This window comes from Merops nubicus, unplaced genomic scaffold (genome assembly GCF_000691845.1).
Source record: "Merops nubicus isolate BGI_N331 unplaced genomic scaffold, ASM69184v1 scaffold20976, whole genome shotgun sequence".
NCBI lineage: Eukaryota > Metazoa > Chordata > Aves > Coraciiformes > Meropidae > Merops > Merops nubicus.
Genome location: NW_008617560.1, coordinates 56,282 through 79,618, shown reverse-complemented (window position 1 = coordinate 79,618; position 23,337 = coordinate 56,282). Strand labels below are relative to the sequence as shown.

General features: G+C 37.2%; 1 protein-coding gene across 1 annotated transcript in view; it reads left to right on the top strand.

The window, feature by feature from the left end:
* Nucleotides 1-23,337, top strand: part of MLLT4 (myeloid/lymphoid or mixed-lineage leukemia (trithorax homolog, Drosophila); translocated to, 4) — a gene marked incomplete at its 5' end in the record, with an annotated part of 83,155 nt that overhangs the window by 9,893 nt on the left and 49,925 nt on the right. The window contains 9 exons of the mRNA XM_008943195.1: nucleotides 4,461-4,555; nucleotides 4,788-5,050; nucleotides 6,563-6,632; nucleotides 8,832-8,950; nucleotides 14,018-14,079; nucleotides 14,981-15,186; nucleotides 18,864-18,884; nucleotides 19,629-19,774; nucleotides 21,969-22,063. Coding sequence (XP_008941443.1) covers nucleotides 4,461-4,555; nucleotides 4,788-5,050; nucleotides 6,563-6,632; nucleotides 8,832-8,950; nucleotides 14,018-14,079; nucleotides 14,981-15,186; nucleotides 18,864-18,884; nucleotides 19,629-19,774; nucleotides 21,969-22,063 — 1,077 coding nt within the window. The remainder of the gene's footprint in view (nucleotides 1-4,460; nucleotides 4,556-4,787; nucleotides 5,051-6,562; nucleotides 6,633-8,831; nucleotides 8,951-14,017; nucleotides 14,080-14,980; nucleotides 15,187-18,863; nucleotides 18,885-19,628; nucleotides 19,775-21,968; nucleotides 22,064-23,337) is intronic.

Below are 23,337 nucleotides of genomic sequence, written 5' to 3'. Positions count from 1 at the left end.
CCTCTCTGAGTCTTCCTTCACTGAAAATGTTGACTGTTGGCTCTTTCTGCTGGAAGTGCACATCTTCACTGAAATTTAATAGCAGAATTATCTCCTGAATTTGACATGCTGTTTCAGATCTACCTGACCAATCCCTTAAACTTCTTACTGTCTAAATTCGTAGTACTCAGGAATTTGGGCAGGATATCTGCTGCTTTTCAAATGTGGATTTAGCTAATTTTTAAGTCAATAGGTGCAGTCCCTTGTGTGGATGTTTTTTGTTCAACTTTGGGCTTACTTGTTGCCTCTGATCTGATCTTCATCATTTGTTTTAGTCTAGTTTAAAGTCAATACTATTTCCCAGCATTGTTTCAAGCACTGGATTAGTGAAATCAATTGAAATGATCATCTCCAAAGTGGTGTAGCGTTCACCTTTTAGTGGTGAAGTAATGCATTTAAAATACACATGCATGAAGGGAGGCCTGTCTTGTCTCTTTTCTTAACCAAAAATATACATTTGTATTATGAATCACTGAGTTGATGTGTTTACAGTGACTGTTCACTTATGTTCACTACACAGTTTAATAACACAGCTATTTGAAGTGTGAATGTTGACTTGTAGCTGCGTAAACCCAGTCGTGAAATCTATTTGTATTGCATCCTTAGCATGGAGAGGGATAGAAAGCCACAGTTTTCATAGGTTTTACATAAATAATTTCACTAGTGTCTACAGGTGAATAGTTACATACTGTGCATCTTTTTACTGTACACTGTGTTTTATAGTTGCTTTTACTGTACGTTTACATGCCTTAGTGCTTCTCAGAAACCTTTTTTTTTTTCCTAAATCACTACTTCCTCCCTTGTCTGCTTTCTGATGGAGGGTTACGCCTTGAAATACAGGTTTTCCATCTGCACTAGGCAGTACACACAGATCTATGTGTACTTATGTCATGGGGGAAAATAACTTGTGAAACATTTCAAATGTAAACTGTACCAAGTTTATTTGAACCCTCATATGGTGTCACTGGGAAAATCTTTGTCATGTAGATAATGAAGTTCAGTGTATGCAGTAGTGGCTAACTTGGTCTCTTGAATCATAGTTCTTGCTTCTTCAGCTTGTGTCTTTGAGGCACATTCCAATTCTGTTTTCTAAGCTTCAAAACAAAACAAAAACAAACAAACAAAAGTAGACATTTTCTGCACCCGTTTAGCTCTTCTAAATGGGTGGCATAAATAGAATACAGGGCATCTTTCTTCTGTGCCTTTCTTCAATGTCTTCTATTATGTGTTTACTGACACATAAAATGAACAGGTTAGTATAGAATTCACGTTTTCCTTACGTCTCTTTTTGCTTCCTCTGCATTGTTTATTAGTGCCCACCTTTCTAAGGACTTTGACCTTTCAAGTTTCTGAATTAGAAGTGTCTCAGATAAAACCTGCAGATGTATTTTTCCCTTCCTCCTCCAAATACTGGACCGTAAATTTTATGGCTGAGCTTATATGTATGGCCTTTCGGAACCACCAGAAGTCCTCAATATGTAGTCCTTAGAGGCTAAGAACAGCCTTCTTGGACTGGCTGTTGATTGGGGAGCTGGGACTTCGCCACAGGTACGGCAGAATCCGTGTCCTGCTGCAGTGAGCTGAGGAATGCATTCCAAACAACATTTAGGCCAGCTTCCAGTTGTTGAAAAACAGGAAATACAAGACTTTACAATGTAGTATAATGCAGCCTTCCTTCCCTCCTGCATCCCTCTCCTAGAACAAAAAAGCCTTTCATCCTTTTTAGAATTTGTAGTAAGTCTCTTCAAGACCAAGATACCTTTCACTGTAGAAATTTACTTCTACTGATGGATGGTTACGTATGTGCTCCAAATAACTTCCAGTAACTCCTTGGCTTTTTCTTGTTCTCCTGGGCAGAAAAAGTGTTTGTATCTAGTGCTGTGGTTTAAAAGTAATTTTTGTTGTTTTTACAGCGGACACTTCAGATTAACAAAACAGTCCTAATTTGCCTCAGCAGAAACATTGTGATACTAAAATATTTCTTATGTGAAAGCACATTTTTCATTACATACATCTATACTGAGGATATTCAGTGGCGTGGAGTAAACATTAGCAGGAACTTAGTATTGCTTGGTTATTCACAAATGCTGAACTTGGGAATGAGATCCAAAAGTTACCTTAAACAAACACTTGAAAAACATAATATTTTATTGTGTATTTTACAACATATTTCAGAAATATTTTTGCTTCCTCTGCATTGGGTGTGTGTTTTTTTTTGTTTGTTTGTTTGTTTTTTTTTTTTTTTTTTCTAAGATGTCAAAGATTAAAAAGTATGGGGCAGGAGGGAAAATATATTTAGTATAGGGTTAAAATCACTAGACTGGAAAGCCTATCCTCTGATCTGTATATAAAGGGCTTAGGAAAAAGTGCCATAAGAAATTAAGAACAAAAGCACTAAATAACTAGTCCTGACTTCTGTGCCACTTACTTCTGAAATTCCAGTAGTTTTCCTTGTTGAATAAGGATCCTTGTCTCAAAAATGAATCTTGTCTCTTGGGTGCCAGTTTTACCAAGCTGGGATGTGGGTAGGAAGAGGAAATGTTTGATTTTTTGGATTCAGAAATAAATGAATGAAGCAGCTACTCTAGATTTTCATGTGTAAGTTGTGAGGAGACGTAATAACAATTCAGAGAATTGAGGGTAAGCAGCCAGATGTATTCAGTAATGTATTACATGCCTGCATTTGAAGACACTGAAGATGCAGCCATATAATTTCTGATTAGCGTTGTTAAGTATTAAAGACTGCACACAATTTAAATTGCTGAAGGTACTGTATTAGCTCTTCCTCTTTTAGTGTACAGTGATACTAGATGTATGTCTCTACAGAGCTAAATATTGGGATATACTAAAGGGGTTCTCCCTGTAACTGAAAAACGTTTAGAGGACTGAGTGCTCTTCTGTTTAATACTTCTTCTGTGATGGATCACATAGTGATTCTAAATATGTTTGATAACTGGATATTACTGTAGTATAAGCATGTAACTTTGGTATTCATGGTACTAGTCTGTGGAGTGTCTCTGCCTAGTGTCTTTCTGTCCCAATAACATCACAACACCCTCAGGAGAAGCTTATTACTGAGATCACCCATTATACTTTTTCCATGATGTGTCCATTCACTTTGTGGATTTTTTTCAGTTCTTTCATACTGTTGCCTTCCTTTCTTTTGTATCTGCTGTGTTTACTTAGTGCACTAGGTGCTAAGACCAATGTTAAGTTTTCTCTGTGCTTTTTTTTTTTTTATTAATTCCTTTAAATACTGTTCACTGAAGGATTGATAGAAGACTTCATAGTGTAATTTAAATGGTTAAATGGCTTGCATTCTGATTTTAATGGACAGATCCTGGTAGTAATGCTAGGAGTTTACAATTAGGTTTATGGAAGTTCTGTTTACGTTGACTTTTATTCAAAATTTGAAGATGACTCGTATCCTACTGAAGAGAATGTCTCTGTATGTGCTGTGGCTTTAGTAATATTCTCTAATGACTGCTGGAGATGACTTGAAATCGTTGCTCATGCCCACAAGAAAGACACTTTTTTTTTCTTAGAAGCCTCCCTTTTTTTGCATCATCCCTTTGGAGGAGAAGTTGGAAAGAAGGCAGAAGTGACACCATTAGTTTAGTATTTGATAGTTGTGGTATTTCCTGGGAAGCAGGGTGAATTTAATGTGCATGGCCAAAATCCATCTGTGTTAGCCTGTGATGGCAGCAGCCAAGTCCTGTGCTGCATCCAGTGTATCTTGCAGAATTTTATTCTATTTGGACAATATATTCTTCTGGAGGGAGGAGGGAGACAAACTTTGTCTTTGACCTCATTTTCTGCAAGGTGAAAATATAGGCTGAAGGGGTCTGTAAAGATAAGGCCAGAAGGGCTACAGTCCTGTAGGTCAAGACTAAAGCTGTCATAGGTAAAACTTTTGTAAGACTCTCTTTTGATATTGTCCTATTACTGTATCTTATTAAAAGGAAACAGCTTAGCATGTTGACCATCTGACAGTAGATATTACTGATAATCTCTGCAATTAGTAAGATAAATAAATACTATTATTGTAGAAATCTGCAGATACTTTACTTTTAAACCTATACTGGGGTACCCATATAAAATCTTAAAAGATTAACAAAAATTGTATTGCTTTAACTGTGAAAGCAATAGAGAAAGTTTTTCAAAGTACGTTTAGATTAGTAGTTCTTGGTTACTTTGTTCTTTGCACTTGCAGAAAACAACCACTCTGAGTGGACTCTATCTACTTCTAGTATTTTTACACTCTGATGAACAGCTAAGTTGCCAAAAAGATCTTGAAAGAATGTCTTTTTTCTTTTCTGTGAACATTGCTACTCTGACTACATTACTGCAATTCAGTTCATATTGTGTGAGTATTTGAACTTCAGTAACTTTTAAATTAATATTTGTCACTTGCTGTACAGATGGTTCTGACTCCAGAGATAAGCCAAAGCTCTATCGTCTACAATTAAGTGTCACTGAAGTTGGAACTGAAAAATTTGATGAAAATTCCATTCAGGTATGGGGAAAAAAATAGTCAACTCAGATGACAACTGATCCAATGTCTGGTCAGTTGTGTGTCGTGGTGGAAACTAGTACAATATTCTGTGAATACCCTTCAAAGCTAGAAGGGTAAAATATTGCTGCAGTTTCATGTTAATGGTCATAACTGTGACTTATTTCCTCTTTATTGCTTTAAGGGGAAAGTAAGGGTTATGTTATTTAAAATGGTTAATTAATTCTACTTCCAGTTGTTTGGTCCAGGAATTCAGCCTCATCATTGTGACCTCACTAACATGGATGGAGTTGTTACTGTAACCCCAAGAAGCATTGATGCTGAAACGTACGTGGAAGGTCAGCGGATTTCAGAAACCACCATGCTGCAGAGTGGAATGAAGGTTCAGTTTGGGTCATCTCATGTGTTTAAGTTTGTGGATCCCACTCAGGACCATACTATTCCTAAAAGACCTGTTGATGCAAGTCTTATGGTCAAAGGTCCAAGACACAAAACTGGGTGAGTAAAATTTTTCTTCCCACTGAGGTGAAAGGGGGAGCTTTAAAAACTAGAGAGTGAGAGAGTTATAAGTTGCCTGTGATTAGAGTATGACTAAGAGAGTTCTGGGTAGCTGCTTTTAAGTGTCAAATGTATAATAACTATTTTAATCCTTGAGCTCCACCTTGTGATTTTTTTTAGAATTAGCAAGTGCCTTTTCCATTATGAAGTTTTCAGACAAGTTTTCCTGGTGCTCAATTCTGTGTTAAAAACAGTGGATCACCTTATTTTAGTGTATTTCCAAGTTCATCCAACTTCCAGGAAAAGTAAAGAATTCCCTGAATGTTTTCAGAGAGCCTGATTTTTTTTTTTTTTTTTCTCAGATAGTAACTTTTAAAATTCCACTGGAAGGATTTGGAAATCAAATAGGGTAGTCATGGAATGAGACTTTCAAGATAAGGAACTAAATGTCTCGATATAGAAACCGCTTTTTAAAGTGTGATTACATACCCTCTAATGTCTGTGTTGCAAGAACTTAACAGTTTAGAAGTCCATGCTGTTGTTTCTCTGTGAAATCATTTTTTTGATAAATGCATAATAAAAACACTGACTATACATTTAGTGACTTGTAGGTGCTCAGGTATTCTGTTCAGCAGCTATAGAAATATTAAGGAGAAACAATCTTAAAATCATACAGTATAGCACAGAAAAAAATAGCATTGTATTTTCCATCTTCTCTGAGTCGGAATGAAGCTACTATTGTGGCTACTGTGGTTTAGAAAAGAAACAAAATGTCCTTTTTTTTTGGGAAAGAGGCCCCTCTGGCTTATCTGCTGAGTTAATATAGATATACACTTCAACCATGACTGTTTTTTTTTCCACTTTATTTTAATGTGGAAGTACCCTGTGTGCTTGTGTAGGATCTGTCTGTAGGAAGACTTCTAGCCATGTAGCTGTCTAAATGTAATATATCTGTTTAAATCTTGAGTTCATTCTGTATCTAGCCTGCAGATCAATAAAGAAATGATCTCTCAGGTTTGCATAGTCAACTGCAAAGCACTGCACTGCTGCAGAGCTTTACCTGGACAGCAGAATCTCTGACAAAGAGCTACTGCAGCTTGAACAATCAAATATTTTTTTAAATCTTGATAACAAACAGGTAATGAAATGCATTGCTATGATTTATGAATTACCAAAGTTGTTGTACATTTGGTGCTGAAGAGCTGAGCAAAACATTGTAGCGAGTCTACAGCAACAAATACAGTACCTTGAACATATTTTTGTGTGTCTCTGAGTATTTGTATTTTCACATTTGCCTGGGAAAAATGTAACTAAGAATCTGTTTTTCTAAAAGAAATTTGTATGAATATTTGTAGTTTTTTTATATAAAGAACTGATACAGTGTTTAAAAAAGTGAATATTAACTAGACTCATGAATATTAATTTAATAATTTTGTCTAAGCTGTTCCTTGTTTGTTGGGTGTTTAACAATAGAATTTCTAAAAAGTACTTGAAATGTGATTTTGCTTTTAGAGCTGTTCAGGAAACCACATTTGATCTGGAGGGAGATGTTCACAGTGGAACAGCATTACCAGCAAGCAAGGTATTATATTATGGCTAAATTAGCAGTAAATAAGAAAAGGTCACAATTACAACTTCAGTTACGTTTGGTAAAGTGTGGCCAGTTCATCATTCTCCCCAGCCATTTCCTGTTGTGGGTGGGCTTGGCTATCATGTGCATCATTATTTCTTTTCCCCACAAAACTGTTCTGCTTAAGTTTGTATGAGAATTTGCCGTGCATTCTTTGCCAAGAGCAGCAACTTTTTTCAAAAAGGGAAATTCCTCAAGCCTGGAGTAGTGTGGGGATAAACTGACCTACTGAAGGCAGGTTCCAGGCAGGTAGAGATTTGTATTGGAAATGTTACATACAGGAGATAGTGATGTATCATGTGACTATTCTCATCTGCAATAGGGTAAATAAAATGTTCTGTATAAAATGTGGAAGGGTGTTGAGGTTTAGTTTAACCGGGCTTTTAAAATTTAATGGATGTGACTTTTGACTTCAGTAGAGCTCCTGTACACTGACTAAACAAACTGTCTCTGCAGTCATAGTTATAAACATTTTATGAGGTGATTAATCTTTTCTTGCTTCTTTTCTGCACTGTCTCTGTGTTAATAATTTCTGTGCTGGAGTTGCATTGTTCAAGAGCAAACAAATAGGGTAAAATACACAATGGTTAGTGCTATTCTGGGTGCTGTGATCATATGACTCAGATTAAATGAGAGAATTGATTATTTCAGCAGTTTGAAATGGAGCAGTTCTCCCAGAATTGCTTTTCCTTTTATGTTTTATTACTAGTATTATCAAATTAAAATACTTATTAAGAAATTTAGTAATCTTGATGGGGCCCTGTAGGTGTGAATAATATTCTGATAGCTTTTGAATATATTTGTGAGTCTTAAATTTTCTTTTTTCTTGTCATGGACTTCTGATTAAGTTTTTCTTTTTTTTTTTTTTTTGTACCTTTGTTTGTGACCTTGTTTTCTTTTATTTTGGCTAAGTTTTTTATCTCTGATAGGAATTTATTCAGTGACATTTTGAAAGTTAAAAAAAATAAATAGAAGAAACTTCATAAACTATTAAAATGCCTAAAAATTGCTCAGAGTTGGAGTTTCTGACATTATTGTATAACATACCTCGTATTCTTTTGAGAATCATTAGGAAAATACTTCTAGTGGGCCTAGGGAAGCTTGAGAAAATTTAAATATTTGGTTTGAGTTGTACTTTTTGAGCATGTGCATGACATCTTGTTAAATCAGTGGTGAATCATTTGTTTTCTAACAGTTCTAATGAGTTTGCTTTTCTGTTTGGAAAAGGGGTAACAATAACTTTAATGAAAATTCTCTGAGACCTGGTGATTAAAAGTGACTCATGGATTGGCATGTCAGTACTGAAAAAAAAAGATTTTTATTCAAACTCTTGTTCTGAGATGCAGATTTTGGTAGGGTTTTCTTTTATCAGAGCAAATTAGTCCTAGAAATTTCTTTGGAAATGTGAGAACATTTCATAGTTTACTGATGTTTTGTTTTCAACTGTTTATACTGAAAAATAATTGCTAAATATTTTGCTGCTAAAGCAGCATGTTTGCCCCCTTCCTGATAGAATTTGGTGTAGTAGGAAATCATAAATAAATCATAAATTAAAATTGCTACTAAGGAACTGAAAGGATCCCTGAAAGAAAACAAACAGAACTATACGTTAAAAAATTCCATCGTTTGGTTTGCCACTTCTTGTCTTGGGAAATTATGTACAGTCTAGCAGGTCAGACTTCCCTTAGGAACAGGATAAATTATGTTCTGTATCAATAATGTAAGCACTTGGAGCTATTGCACAAGCAGGGCAAGGGAGAGTAGCCAGTTTTAAATCTGTTAATGTTTTTATCTCTGGGCTCAAGTTGTCATTAACAGTTCATTCTTACACTGTATTGATAACTATACAACTTTTAAAGGAAGGCATTTGAAATTTTGGTTGTATATTCTTGCAATACATTAACAAATAACTGCTCCTAGCTGGCTGTTGGCATCTTTTGAATTGCAAGCGTGGCCTTCACTGCTCCATTTTGGTGGCAACACCTGCTGAGCTGCTGGATTCTGCTCTGTACTCTCCCGTTCTCCCATCTCTTTTCGAGCCTCGACTTGACACTTCTAATAGCGCCAAGCAGTGTTTCAGTAGTGCCAAGCACAAATGCTGCCTAATCCCATGTCTGCATGCTAAGCACTTGTCCTGCTGTTTTGAATTAGAGCACCAGCAGGCTGGATGGTGACAGGACTTCATCAGCATCCAGCACAGCCGAACGAGGAATGGTGAAGCCGATGATTAGACTAGAACAGCAGCAAGATTACCGCAGGCAAGAAAGCAGGTAGGAAATGTGTAATCCATTACTTTTAATACTAGAAAAAAAAAACATTTTTCTGGTAGAACAAGCAGTCCATTGAAACATTTCAAACTACCTGAATTTTTCCCTATGGAAAATGAGATTTCCATTGAGATCTCACTCCAGATAAAACCCAGGATTTAAAACTAAAGCAAAAAACCTTAATTATTCCTTTGCATCAGTATTTTATTATTCGTAATTCTTTTTCTGTGAAGCCAATAGTCATGTTATGCCATTGTCAACTAGTGATCAGATGTGTCGTATGACGTGCTTTTAATAACAGTAAAACTATTTGAAACTTTCATTTGTCAGAGGCAAGATGATGTGATTTACTCTACAGAGGGAAGTAACCAGGTCATTCCCATTTCTACAGTAGTATTGTTGGCGGGTCTTGTGAGCAAGAGTTTTAACTACCCCTGAATGCTTGTCTTGTAAAGTTGTTTAATTTATAAATAGATACAACACTTCCTTCTGGAGTTTTACTTCCATGATATAGTGGCTGTTATTAAGTAGATAAATACTATAATAGTAAATAAATGCTATTAGGTCCCCTTTTTAGGTACAGAGTAATACTTCCATGCCCTGCAATATTCAGGTTGTTTCCAAAGTCACAGTGGGAAACACTTGACCTCAAATCAGATGCCGTTTTTGTGCTATTCAATCTCCATGTATTCATCATACCTTGTTCAAATTCAGCATGTGTCCATCTGAAAGGACTCAACTCCACGTTAGACAATGTCTTTTAATATTAGCATTGCTACAAAATTGTTTCTATTTTCCATCATGATTAGAGAAGACCTCATGGGATCCATCCAAAGATGCTGCATGTTGGCTGACATGGTTGCAAAGCCACTGCCTTGTCTTTGAAAGGTCATTGAGATCAGAGGTACTGAATGACCTGAAAAGGGCAAATACTGCACCCATCTGTAGAAAAGACAAAGTGCAAGACCCAGAAAATACCGACCAGTCAGCATTAATTCATGCTCTGGGGAAACTGTAGAACGAATTGTAGAAGCTATTTCAAGGCACACAGAGGACAAGAAGATGGTTAAGAGAAGACATTGTGGGTTTACTAAGGATAAACCATGCTTTGACCAACTTCATTGCCTTTCACACTGAAACAACTTACATAATAAATGAGAGGAGAGCTCTGGGTATCACATCATGTACCTGATTCTAGCAAGACATTGCCACAGTCTTCCAGAACACCCTTGTTGATAAGAGATGGTCTGGATCAATGGAACACAAGATGGGTGAAGAAATGGCTAAACAGAGAGGCTGAAAGCGTAATGGCTCAAAGCTGAATGGGGCAGCTGGTTGTGAGTTGAGCTTCTCAAGGTCACTACTGGATCTCATACTACTCCATAACTGTGTTAACAGTCTGGGTGACAGGACTGAAAGCATAATCACCAAGTTTGTATATAATAACCAAACCTGAAGGACAGCAAATAAGCCTCAGAGAGCAGCTGTTCAAAAAATCCTATACAATAAGAATTGCATGAAGTTTAACAAAAGTAAATCTGAAGTCCTGGGCATGAGACAAAAATTGTCAAAAGTAATGTAGGTTGAAGTCTCATTCTTTTCATTGTAGTTCTTCTGAAAAGAACCTGGGGTCCTAGTGTACAGCAAGCTAAACCTGAGTCAGCAGTGTATCCTTGCTGCAGTGAAGCATCAGCAAAAACACAGCCACCAGATCAAGGGATGTAATTATCCCACTTTACTTGACTCTTCTTAGGCTGTGCCTGGAATATTGTGTCTTGGAATATTGTGTTCGATTTTGATGTCCCCAGTTCAAGAGCGAGATTGAAAAAATGGCAACAGTGCTGTGAAGGGACATCTCCACCAAAATTGTAAGCGGACTAATGAACTCAATGTATGACTAATGGTTGAAGGGATTGGATTTTTTCAGTCTAGAGAGAAGGTGGCTCAGGGTGAATCTAATCACAGTCTTGCAGTACCTAGAAGAGTAGTTACGGAGAAGATGGAGGTGCTTTCATCACAAGCATGCTTGTCAAACAGGCAAAAAGTAGAATAGGGAGCAGTAGCTAGGAATCCTTTTACTGTGAGTCCAAGTGAACATTTGGGATATGTTGTCCAGAGAACTACTAGAATGTCCCTCACTGAAAACTTTCAAGACTCTGCTTGACAAGGCACATGGATAACACCGGGCTTTCAACAGAAGGTTTGAGTTCATGATCTCTAGAAGTCCCATTCAATTTAAGCTTCTGTGTGATTGTTTTTTCTCTGGAGTCCAGTGTCTTCATCAGTTATAATAAAAAGAAGCTTTTTCTGTGTGTGTGTGTGTCTATCACTAGTGTTCAAAAGTGAACAAGGCAAATAGACTTTATTCCAGTCATTCACTGAATGGGTTGAAGATCAAAGATTAGGATTTGGCTGCCTTATTTCTTTATCTCTAATCTCTAGAAAATAAACAATTGAAATCTGAGTGCATAACTCCAATTTACTTAATGGTATGGATGTTCTGATTAAAATGTCGTTCTATGAAACAGAAGTTGATGACAGTTCAGTTAAGGATTATGGTTATACATCCTCATTAGAAAACTGACTTCAGTTACCATGAGGAAGCATATATTTTAAAAAAACCCAAACAAACACAGAATTTGTTGCCTTGGATAGCCTTCAGGAGTTCTTAAAAATGTGTTTGGTTGGAAATGAGAATAGTGATATATAAGTGGTGGTAATGGAATGGCAACACTTGCCCAATTCCCAATTTTAACAGGCCTTACAAAATTTATACGTAGGTAGTGTGCTGTCTAAAACAACCACACAAGGACAGAGGTAGTTTGTTTAGGGGTTTGTTTTGCAGTTTACCCCAGGGACTTAACTTATGAGTATACAGAAATATCTGGAGAATGCATTATTGTTTTTACTGCAGCTTTAAAGTGTAATATTACCTGATACTATGCTCATGGAGGAGGCAACCCCTAACCAATATTTTATGGCCTTGCTAGATGTACGCTAACTAGATTTACAGACTGATTTACCTCAGAGAATTTCATCACCACAGGAAAAATTTTTCTGTAAAAGCAATACCACAAATACAGTGTATACTTAAAATGTATCCAGCAACAAAGCAGGTCAGCTAGCTGCTATCATATTAGAAGCACAGAGAGTGATTTTAACTTAAATTTCCAATTTGCAAAGCTTACCTAGAGAGTATTTCTTGTGTATGCTTAGGAAAGGCAGAAAACAGTATATTAATTGAAGGAAATTCATAGAAAATAATTGACTTACTGCATCTCTTCCTAGAGAACTAATTTGTGGTTAACACTAAAGTAGCATTTTTTAAAGTAGTCTTTCCTCTTCCTACTTATCTAGTGAAGCTAATTTCCAAAATTCTGTAAGCAGTCTTGTACTAATCCATATCAGTTCTCTTGTGCCTCTTTCCCTCCCGTTGGAGTGAAGACCAAGAATCCTGTTTCTTCCTTTGTGCTGGAAGGGATCACTGGCTTTTTGCTCTAAAGAAAAGGAAATAAATGATGAGCTAAAATTTGTCACTGTTTTACCAGCCAGTGTATTGAAACATTTATTTGTCTGATTACTATTCCTGTAATGACAGATTGAAAATTTGTCTGGAGTTCTTGCTGTAGTTCTATTTGGATAATATTGTGTGAATATTAGTTATTCTGCTATGGAAGTAATTAAGGTCTCAGTGAAGACGATGAACTTTTGACAGTGTGGAGGTAGTGAGGAATTAGTTCATATTAAATTTATAGCAGTAAAAACAGAGGAAATGCTACAATTTACACACCAACTGAGAGCTCATCATAGAGTGTGCTGTCATGTTTGAAGTGTAACTGAACTGGCAGAAATGTGTGCACCTATTACCCTGCTCTTCCTTAACTTTTAGCTCACCAGAACTTTGTTTTGCTGAGCTGTTTTTATAATAGAGCATTATCTAGGTGGGTGTGTTAAAAAAAAAAAAAAAAAAAAAAAAAAAAAAAGAAAACCAAACAACCCCCCCCCCCAAAAAAAACCAAACCAAACAAAACAAAAACAACCAAACAATTCGCTGAAACCCAAAAGTACCCTTAGTTTTTTTGATTGGTTAAGCTAAAATTTAATTTCAGATCTTTTGAATTCAACTTTCAAAGTTATCTTGTGAATTTTTACTACAGGAGGTAGCTGAATAAAGGACCTCAGTGTCCTATCTCTGCTTTGTGGCATAACTAAGATTTCTCAAGATAATGAGGCTTATATAATCATATTACTTTCCAAATTGGTGGGGAAAGTAGAAAGCTACCTATTGTGTTACATATGGTTAAAAATGTCTGTTACATGAAGATGATGTTAAGCTTTTACGTGTTTCCTAAAAATAGATGCCTAAATACAGAGAACAGCTCAGCTAATGCTTTTGCTTAAGGGAGGAATGAAATATGTGTTTAACTTTCTGTAGACACCAGAAAAAAATCAAAGTCCTGTTCTTTTTTCTCCGTTGTGAATTCTTTGATAGGTACTGGTAAGAAAGAGTTCTGCAGTCAGTGTCAGTGAGGATGTAGTTCTGGGGTTCACAGAGTGGCTGCTGTTTCTTAGCATAGCAACAGCCAGGTGAGGGTAAGGACTAGATTTTTACCTCTTCCTTCTCCTTGCCAGCATACAGGGCAAAGGTGTTGACCAAGTTCTCATCAGTTTTGAGGGCATTAAAGGTAGCAAAGTACATTTGTTGTAACTGAGCTGGTGTTTCAGGTGAAGCTTCGTTCACTTTCTTTCATGTGTCCATGAATAATTTGTGATTTGAATCCTGTCAGTGGCAGATGGGAGACGGATCCTACCAGTCTGCCATACAGCACAGCAGAGGGTGCTCATTAATATTACAGGCTCCACAGTCCAGGTCTGCACTTTGATCTGTTGTCTTGCAGGCAAATGCAGCCTGAATGATTCTAGAGGAAAGGTAAAAAAGGATCGTTCTGGGCAAGGATATTGCGTCAGCCTTCGGAACCGGTGTATTTGGAGATACCTGTCATTTTTACAGTGAAATTAATATCACCAGTGTGGATTGTTTTTTTTTCAATTTTTGTCTTCTTTCTTTAGATCTCAGGATACCCATGGACCAGAACTGATACTGCCTGCCAGTATTGAATTCAGGGAAAGCTGTGAGTAAATTATGAAGTTACAACACTAACCTGTTGACACATTTTTCTATAGCGTAACATTTCAGTCAGTTTGAAAACTTAAGGATAACTTAAGTAAACATTGAAAAGAATAGTGACTAAACAGATGATAGCTAATCCAGTAATATAAACTATTTTGTTGGGGAGATTGAACAGACACTCCAGTTATTGAGGCAGATTCATGCATATATAATTCTAATTGCATTTCAACTCCTTGTCTTCAGATGCTCAAATTTAACTGTGAAAAAAATTGTTAATCTCGTGTCTTCAACAGGACATTGAATTCATTATCCATCTATACAGTTCTCCATGCCTTGTATAATAAATTGCATCTTGGTTAAGAACCCTTTTATATGAAATCTTATGTAGTTTAGGTTTTCACTTATTTAATTTTTCTTGTCCTCTTGGCCCCCACGTTTTCAAGGTCTCAGATCTTGTAAAAAAAATTCATACGAGAGGTTGTTCACTTGTAATATTTGAAGTTAAATAGATTTGTGAGCATGTAAAGACAGATTTTTATTAGTATAAAATTCTCTATAATAAGGGAGCTTTCTAGGAATAGAATGGACAAGAGAAAACTTGCATTTTCCCGTTCCCTTGGAGATGCAAGTTTTCAGCAAAGAGCTAGGAAATTAGTAAAGAAATGTTTCTTCATGGTCAGTTTTGCTAGCTTTATATAGAAGTCAGTTGTAACTGTGCCTATGTAACTGTAGTACATAATAAACAATTTGGAATTCAAGCCCATGTAAGTCTCTCCCCTCTCCCCTGCTCCTCCTCCAGAAAGAAATCCTCTATGCCCCAAGTTATGAAATGTATTTTGTTTTCTTTCTTTGTGGCTTTATGACATGTTTTTTTTTTCCCCTCTCTCTCTCTCTCTCTCCAGCTGAAGATGCCTTCTTATCAGCCATTATCAATTACACAAACAGCTCGACAGTTCATTTCAAGCTGTCCCCCACATACGTGCTGTATATGACATGTCGGTATGTATTGTCAAGCCAGTACAGACCTGACATCACTCCTACTGAGCGTACTCACAAAGTCATTGCAATAGTCAACAAGATGGTGAACATGATGGAAGGAGTTATACAGGTGAGTTTCTCTGCAAAAACATGTCAAGAGAATTAAATATGTCGGGTAAACTATCTAGTAACCTTCTTAGTCTTTTTCTTAATATTTAACCAGCTATTGTTAAGGGTGAGAGTAATCCCTACCCATATGAAGGTTTGGTTTTGTGTCAGTGAATAATGTGAGTGGAAAGAAATGCTGTTCTGAGTAGCGTGGGAGGTTAGGGAAGGCCTGTTGCTCTGAAGATACATTCTCTGACAAGAAGTTACTCTTCTGTTCTCTGGAAGGTAAGATTCTTTGCAAGCGTTTCTGGCTGTGAGCCTTTGTAAAACAAGTTGGATGTGCTTATTAAAGAATGTTGTATAGGGAGCAGTTGTTTGCAGGGACTTATGCTTGAAGTGAGCATACTAAAAAGAAAGACAGCTCTTTGATGATCCTGTCACTTTTAGAACTTCTGTAACCACAGTAATGGTAATAAGCCTGGACTTTTTGAACCAAACTGACACAATTAATTTACATAAAGAAATGTTAAGTTCTCAAATGTTCCAACATATTATATGGAGTCTGATGTTATTGCTGTTATATGTACAAGACTTATGCAGAAGCATGGGGGAGTTCTGTTTTGTGTAGGAATGGAGGATAAGATCTACTGAGTCGCCTGTGAAATTAGACAATGCCTTGCATTGTGTAACTGCTGATAAAATATAATGGTCGCCTCCTGAAAAAGGAGTGCTAGTTCAGGTATTAATTATTGCAACTTCTTTGTCTGCAGGTTTTTCTCAGAGGGAAAATTGAATATATCTCTGTATTTATTAAAACATATAAGTTTGTTGCAAAACGTACTGCCATGGTAGCCTGTAGGGACCCTGCTGTGCTAGGCACTGTACAAGCATAACAAACGCATCCTGCTTTACAGAACTTATGATGCAAGTGTTACACAACAGGTTGTTTGCTTTCCTCATCTCCATTCTCCCAATAAGGGAGTGGCATGAAAGTCACGGCAAACCAAAACTATTCATCTTTTGTGTAGGTTTTGGAAAGATTTAGTGGACTTTTCAGCAGGGAGAATGTTATAAATAGACAGTTCTGTAAACAGTTACAACAGGCTCCCACCTTTCACAAGAAAGAATGGGAGAAAATGCCAGTGCTGAGAACACTTCTCAGTAAGAAAACAAAGATGAGCCTTTCGTGTAGGTTCTGGAGCTGATGAGAGGTTGAAAGGTGGTTTGAATCTGAAGTCAGGGAGTAATATGTTGCTTTGAGTCTTGATTGCCATGGTAAATGGGTACTCTGTAAAATTGAAAGCGTGACAAAAGTGAAATATTCAGGTTCTGCTGTTAAAAAGATAATAATCTGGTTGTGGAAGAGGGATTGGTTCATGTCAGAGGGGAGACTGTGCCAGCAGTGGAGAAAATGAAATGGAAAGAGCCTGAACATAAACAATTATTCGGGGAAAGGGGAACTAAACAATGAGAGGATAGGCTTCAAATATAATCTGGAAGTTATAGGATGGCATCAGAGAAAGTCACTCGTTTTATATAACTAATGTAAACTAGTAACAATTATGCCAACGCCTTGAGGTGGTGGGGGTGGGTACAGTGGGAAAGCAAAGGTAAAGTTCTCTTTTCTTTGCGTTGAACTAAAATGAATAACCATGTAGCCACTAGAAGATACTAGAGAGGTGGACTCAAGCATCAGTTTAATTGTAAAACAAATCAAAGCTAGAAAGTAGATTATCCTGTGAAAACATTCATTTACAGCACTGAGAAGGGCTTCCCAAATCAAGTCCAGCCTTTTGGTTTTTGCAAGCATATGTATTTTATATAATCCTGCTAACACTATTACAAAACTGTTAAAACCAAGTGTTAGGACTTTGTGAAAGGCCATTTTTACAGCCTTGCAACTCTATAGTTGCAATCTAATCTTCAACCTAAACTTTAAGGAAGACATCAACAAGGAAGTGGTAGCTGCATTTGTGGTTTGTGAAAAGATACTATCAAGTTGCTAGAAATAAACTGAAGGGAGTCAGAGTGTGAAGAAAATTGGAAGGCAGTGCTTTCAACTGTCAGGCTGAAGAAGCTGCAGGAAAGGGGGGAAATTACAAATGTGATGAAAAAGTTGAACTTCACTGAGTTTGAAGGTTAATGGGCTGAAGACAAAGAAATGCATTGATTCTAAAATTTGACCAGATAAATGTCATTAATTTGGACATGTCTTAGTGGTGTATAATCAGTACTAGCTAGCCTAAGTCAAATTACTTGATCTGAGCTGTAGAATGAGTGGTTATATTGATGGCTGTCACAGTTAAATTGCCATGTAATAAGGTGCTGTATCACAACAGCTCTTTTGTGTATGTCTTGACTGTAAAACATGCCTGGGCTGAAAGGGTTCCGAGGGTACAAAAGATAGAAAGTGCCAATGGGAGGCAAGGGGAGAGAGGCACCCAAAACAGAAGTGGAGGGAAGATGTGCAAACTCTTAAGCTGTACTGTGGGAGTAAAATAAACTGTTTAGATCCTAATTTGTTCCTGCCTATATCATAAGGAGACTTGATAGCTTTCTGAAGTTACTCCAGGAGTACTTGCTGACAAATTAAGTCTGTAACTTTCTGTAGTCTTTGCATTAGCAAATGCAAATATTGTAGTAGGTTTCAAATGAGATAGGGATAAAATTGGAGAGCTCAGAGAAGACTCAGTGCTTTCAATAAAAATCTTAGAACAGAAGCTTAATCTGTATAAAAAAGCCAAATTTTTGTGTCCAGATTTTTTTTTTTTTCCCCATTCTGTGACATTTCTGACCCTCTGCAAATATTAATATTTGCAGAAGGAGCATCTTCTTTTGTTCTGTGCCAACACATCTTCAGTCCATTCAGAGTGCCCTGGTCAGAAGCGAGGAAGAAACAAAAAGCAGTGGCAATTTGGTTCCTTGAGCTCTAACTAAAATGATAGTAGTAACAGCAAATGACACCTCAAAATTGTGGATTAAGCTCACTGTGTTGCAGGTGGGGGAGAGTGCTGTGACTAGAAAGCAAAAAAGAATTAAGAGCTCAATTTTAAATAATCAGACAAACTTATCTGGTGGGGTTCTTCGTTTGCTTAACTCAGTGTAGCTTATATCCACCAGTATTTAAGAATCTCAGTGTGGTATTTCATTTGACTCGCTTGTTGTTTAAAAGAGCCTTTTTTTTTTCTTTAATTGAAAAGTCATGTATTAAATCTGTCATAGGTGTTTTAAGTTGTCTTGTTTGTTGTTGTCGTTTTTGGTGGGGATTTGCTATCCTCCCTTGTGTGTGTTTGTACATTGTCTTCATTGCAGCAGTGTGGGCAAATAGCTCCTTGGATCCGTTACTTGGATAGCTAATTAGCCCATGGCCTGCAAAAAGTTCTGCGAGGCTTCTGTGGTGCACTGAGCGTGGAATAAACGACTCATCTGGGATGTCAATTAGCACAGGACATTCCTTGAATTAGTTGTGACGTGTGCACTTCAGTTCTTAGCTGTTGTGCTATCAGTCCTATTAAAATCATTAATTTTTAAGAGGGGCTCAGTTGCACTGTAGCTACTGATTAGTGTAACGCTTCTCTGTATACTGTGAACGTAAGTGTTGTACCTTCATATTTAGTGTTTGATTTCTAAAGCTATCATGATTGTTCACAAGTTTCTTTCTTCTATTCTGTTTGATTTCCTTCGTCCGTTTTTCTCCAGGAGGTAGACCAGGTTGATCAGGTAGGATATATTGCTGGGAACTGATCCTAGCTATGTTGGCTTAGCTCAGTTTCTCATGCTGCTTCCATATCAAAATACAATACTCAAACAGCTGGACTTGAACAGTTCATAACACTCATTCAGCAACTGGAACATGCAGTACTAAAATCCTTTTTTGACTTTGCAACTTTTACGGCATTCCATAATTTCTGCTTAACGCACTTCAATGTGGATATGAAATGACCAAAGTTCTTTTTCTTCCCTTTATTTTCTTTTTTTTGTTGTTTGTGGTTCCTATTCTTTGGATTTCATCTGAGGTTGCCTGGCCTGGCATTTGTGGTCGGGAGATGGTGAGATAGATCAGTACTTGATACTGCATCATCTGGTGTCCAAGCCAGTGAGCGCAGTATCGGAGTGGCAGCGGGCAGTAGTGAACATGCGCTTAACAGTGCACAGACTACCAGATACTGCATCCTGCTAAGCTCTTAGCACTGTGTCACTAGATGCTTCTGTCGTGGCTTTGTTGATATGGCTATTGGCAATTTAACAGAATTTTGTGTGTTCAGTGAACGTGTTAAAATTGAACGTAACCAGTTGCAGCCATTGCAATATTATGTACAAAAATTTTGCAAATATCTGGTATCTGAGATACGTTTGGTGAAATGGGAAAAGGTACTGGTCTATCTTTTTGGAGCCTCTTTAAGCTGCTGCACTTTGTCAGAAAACTATTTCCCTGTATTATTTCTTGCTTCTTTCTGCTTACAGAAACAGAAGAATATTGCCGGGGCACTTGCCTTTTGGATGGCAAACGCATCTGAGTTACTGAATTTCATAAAGCAAGACAGAGATCTTAGCCGAATTACTGTGGATGCACAAGATGTTCTGGCACACTTGGTTCAAATGGCATTCAAGTAAGGCTATCCAACTTCTGTTTTGCTTAACATATTCTGAACTTCTGTGGTTTTTAGAATAACTTGTAGATTAACATTTTTGCCTAATTTTAGATATATCGATATTGTCCTATGTATATTGTTAAATTTCTGAGAGGAGGACTTACAGGAGAGACTAGGTGGACTTCTTCAGACAGATACTGTGTTTTATGCATGTGGATCACTGGGCTGTGAAGGAGTTTAATCTGTTAGCCGTTCTTGCGGTAACTGGGGCTGCCAATGAAAATTTGAGTTAAATGATATTTAAATTTAGTTTGTGTTGATTTGCTTTCTCTTAATCTCAGGTTTTTATGGAGATGTGAGGAAAGGTTATTTTTGCTGTTAATATATAAAAATACATAGTCTTAAATATTTATGGGTCTCTAAAGTAATGAACCTTGTGCTCTTTAAGGGCTTCTAATTATAATCTACTTTCATAATTTACATAAACAGCAATTTGCACATTAGTGTTTTGTACTTTTTTTTTTTTTCCTTAAAAATGTAAAATCAGGTTTTTTGCTTGGGATATAATCAGACTATGTTAGTCAGCTCAGGCAGTTACAATACTGATTAAAAGAAAAATTAAGTATTCAATGGGAAAGGAAGTCCTCTGAGGAAAGGGTCCTTGAAAAAAGGTAACAGTGAGTGAGAACAGTGCTAATCAACAAAAACAAGCTTAATTTTTGTTCATATTTAGATTTTATTTTCCCCTCCCCAAGCCATTATTGAACAAGTATTTTCCAGCAAATCTTTATCTCTGAAACTAATATTTAGAGAAAGTCCCAGTGCACCTTGGGTGACTTATTCCCAGCCTTCTGCTACATGTAGGACGTCTATTATAAATACAGCCTTTTCAGACACAGAAGTAACACAGAATATAATATTTTTATACCATGACAGGTTTGGGAAACCTAACCACAGTTTAACTTTTTAGCTTTAAGGGAGGCTGTATTGCTCTGAAGAGCAGTATGTAGTATGTGATACCTTACCATTGCTTTTTGAGCTTTTCCTTCAATTTTTATAGCAGCTCTAAATTGCTAACTGTTAGTGAAGCTAGGCCTTTCTGCCACAGGTCAATGTTTGGAATTGTTGTCTTCAAACAACTCTTGGCTCCTTCAGTTTGCTAGATGGTCATTGAGGGCAGAATATTGCTGTGGCTAGGAAGGAATGACCCTGTATTTTTCCCTGTATTTGATGAGCAGGCTGGATGCAAAAGGATACTGAATATTAGCTGTGTGTGAGTTTTACCTCAAGTACATCGTAAAATGGCAGATTCCAAATGGATGTATTTTGGAGAACTATGGGATATATATTTAGAAGGCAAATAAAGACAACAGAAGCATGAAAAGAAAGAAATCTGCTGTGAAAATGTGATATGATGGTAACAACCAGTATACACCAGAGCTGGTTGAAAGGGCCATCCATGGCGTTTGTTTTCTAGCAATTGTGATGGTATTTAGTTAAAAATATTACCAGTGAAACAGAAAGGTGGAGTTGTAGAAAGCCATGAAATATTTTCCTTTTTATATGTAATTACAGTTTGTTTCCTTTTTAGTTTCAGTGCTTAACATAAAATATATAAATTAATTATTAAAAGCATTGTTAAGCCAAATATCTCATTATTAGAAGAGAAAGAATAATAAAACAGACTTTTAATTTCACAGTATTTAAGAGGAATGCAAAAATCAAAACATTGTTTACACAAGACACTGGGGCCGTTTCAGGATCTCGAATATTGGCTCAGAATATAAAAATTGTTATATTTTGTAAATGCTACTTGAAGTCTACTCTGGATAGACTTTAAAACAGAAAAAAAAAGTGTATTTCTATTTGGAAAAAGTAGTTTTTACAATCTCACAGAACCAAGGTTTGGCCTGACAGCACCCCTTTATGTAGCATTTGAGCTTTGCTTACAAGTGTGGTAGCAATACTGCATTTAAGTGGCTGTGCTTGTTCCCTGTTTGTTCCTTAATTTTTTCCAACCTTTCTAGAAAAGGTAGGAATTGGTTTCTCTGGCCTTCTAAAAAATCATTTCGTTCCCCATAGTCACCTACCTCACACTGTGATTTCAAGAATCTTGTAATTTGATGAATTTCTTTTCTTTAGAAGCATTCATTAATGAATACATATAGGATTTTAAATTATCTATCTTTCCTTCCCCCACCCTCATTTTCAGGTACCTGGTTCATTGTCTGCAATCAGAGCTTAATAACTACATGCCAGCATTCCTTGATGATCCAGAGGAAAATAATCCTCAGAGGCCTAAAATAGGTGGGATTACTTGATCTTTTTTTTGTATCTTCTAAGCCATAAATAAATCAGTAATAATTAGAATTTTTCTTAATGATGATTATAACATTTACAAGTTGCCCTAACTCCTGAGAATTGTTTGGATCAATTTTGCAATGATCTCTGTTACGTTAAAAATCGTGGCTCAATTTAGTTTGGAGCAGGATATCTGGATGTCATCTAATCCAGTGTCTTGCTCAAGGCAGGTGCAACTGGATAGGTTGCTCAGAGAACTGCCCAGCTGAGTGCTGAATCTATTCTGAGGGATGGAGATGTGACAAGGTCTCTGAGCAATCTGTTCCACCGTTTGACCACTGTCATGGTGAAAATGCTTTTCCTATATCCAGTTGGAATTTCACATGCTGCAGTTTTTGTGTTGGTTTGCCTGTTGTTCTGTGCTATTGCTGTGCACCCTTGAGAGGGATCTTGTCCTGAACACTCCCATTATGTAGATGATGATGGCAATAAGCTGTGCCCTTAGCCTTCTCTTTCCCCAGAGTGAACCAAATGCACTGCTCTCTCCCTCTTTTATGTCCTTTTTCTCCAGCCCCCGGATCATCTTGGTGGCTCTCTGCTGAATTTGCTCCATTAGGTGATCAGTATCCTCCTTGTGCTGAGGAGTCCAACACAGATGCAGTCTCACAAGTGCTGAATGCATAGGCAGGATTGCTCCCGTGCCTTCTGCTAGCTGCACTGCTGTCAACTTAACAGCTTAGTGTACACCTGGCTACCTGTCAAGCAAGGACATGCTGCTTAATTGCATTCAACTTGATGTCTCTACATCATTTTCGGCAGAGCTGCTTTCTGTCCAGATGGCACCTTGCCTATGCTGTTGCATAGACTTACTTCTTGCCTGATGCAGGATTTGGCAGTTGCCTTTGAACTCCATGAAGTTCCTGTTAGCCAATTTCTCCAGCCTACTGAGGCCCTTCTGAAAAATACTGCTGCCCTTCAGTGCATCAGTGTTTGCCCCCAGCTTGGTAGGATCTGTGAATTTGCTGAGAATGCACTCCATCCAATCGCTTAGGTCATGAGTAAAGTCATTAAACAGTATCAACTCCAGCCTCAGTCCATGAGGGAAGCCACAGATAGCTGACTGCCAGCTCGATTTTCTTCCACAAATCCACCAAGCCCAGTGGTCCAGCCAGCCAGTTCTCTACCTGCAGTATCATCTGCTTATTCATTCCATATCTCAGGAGTTTCACTCTAAATGAAATTATCGGAGAATCTGACAGAGGGACCTCCCAGGTACTAGA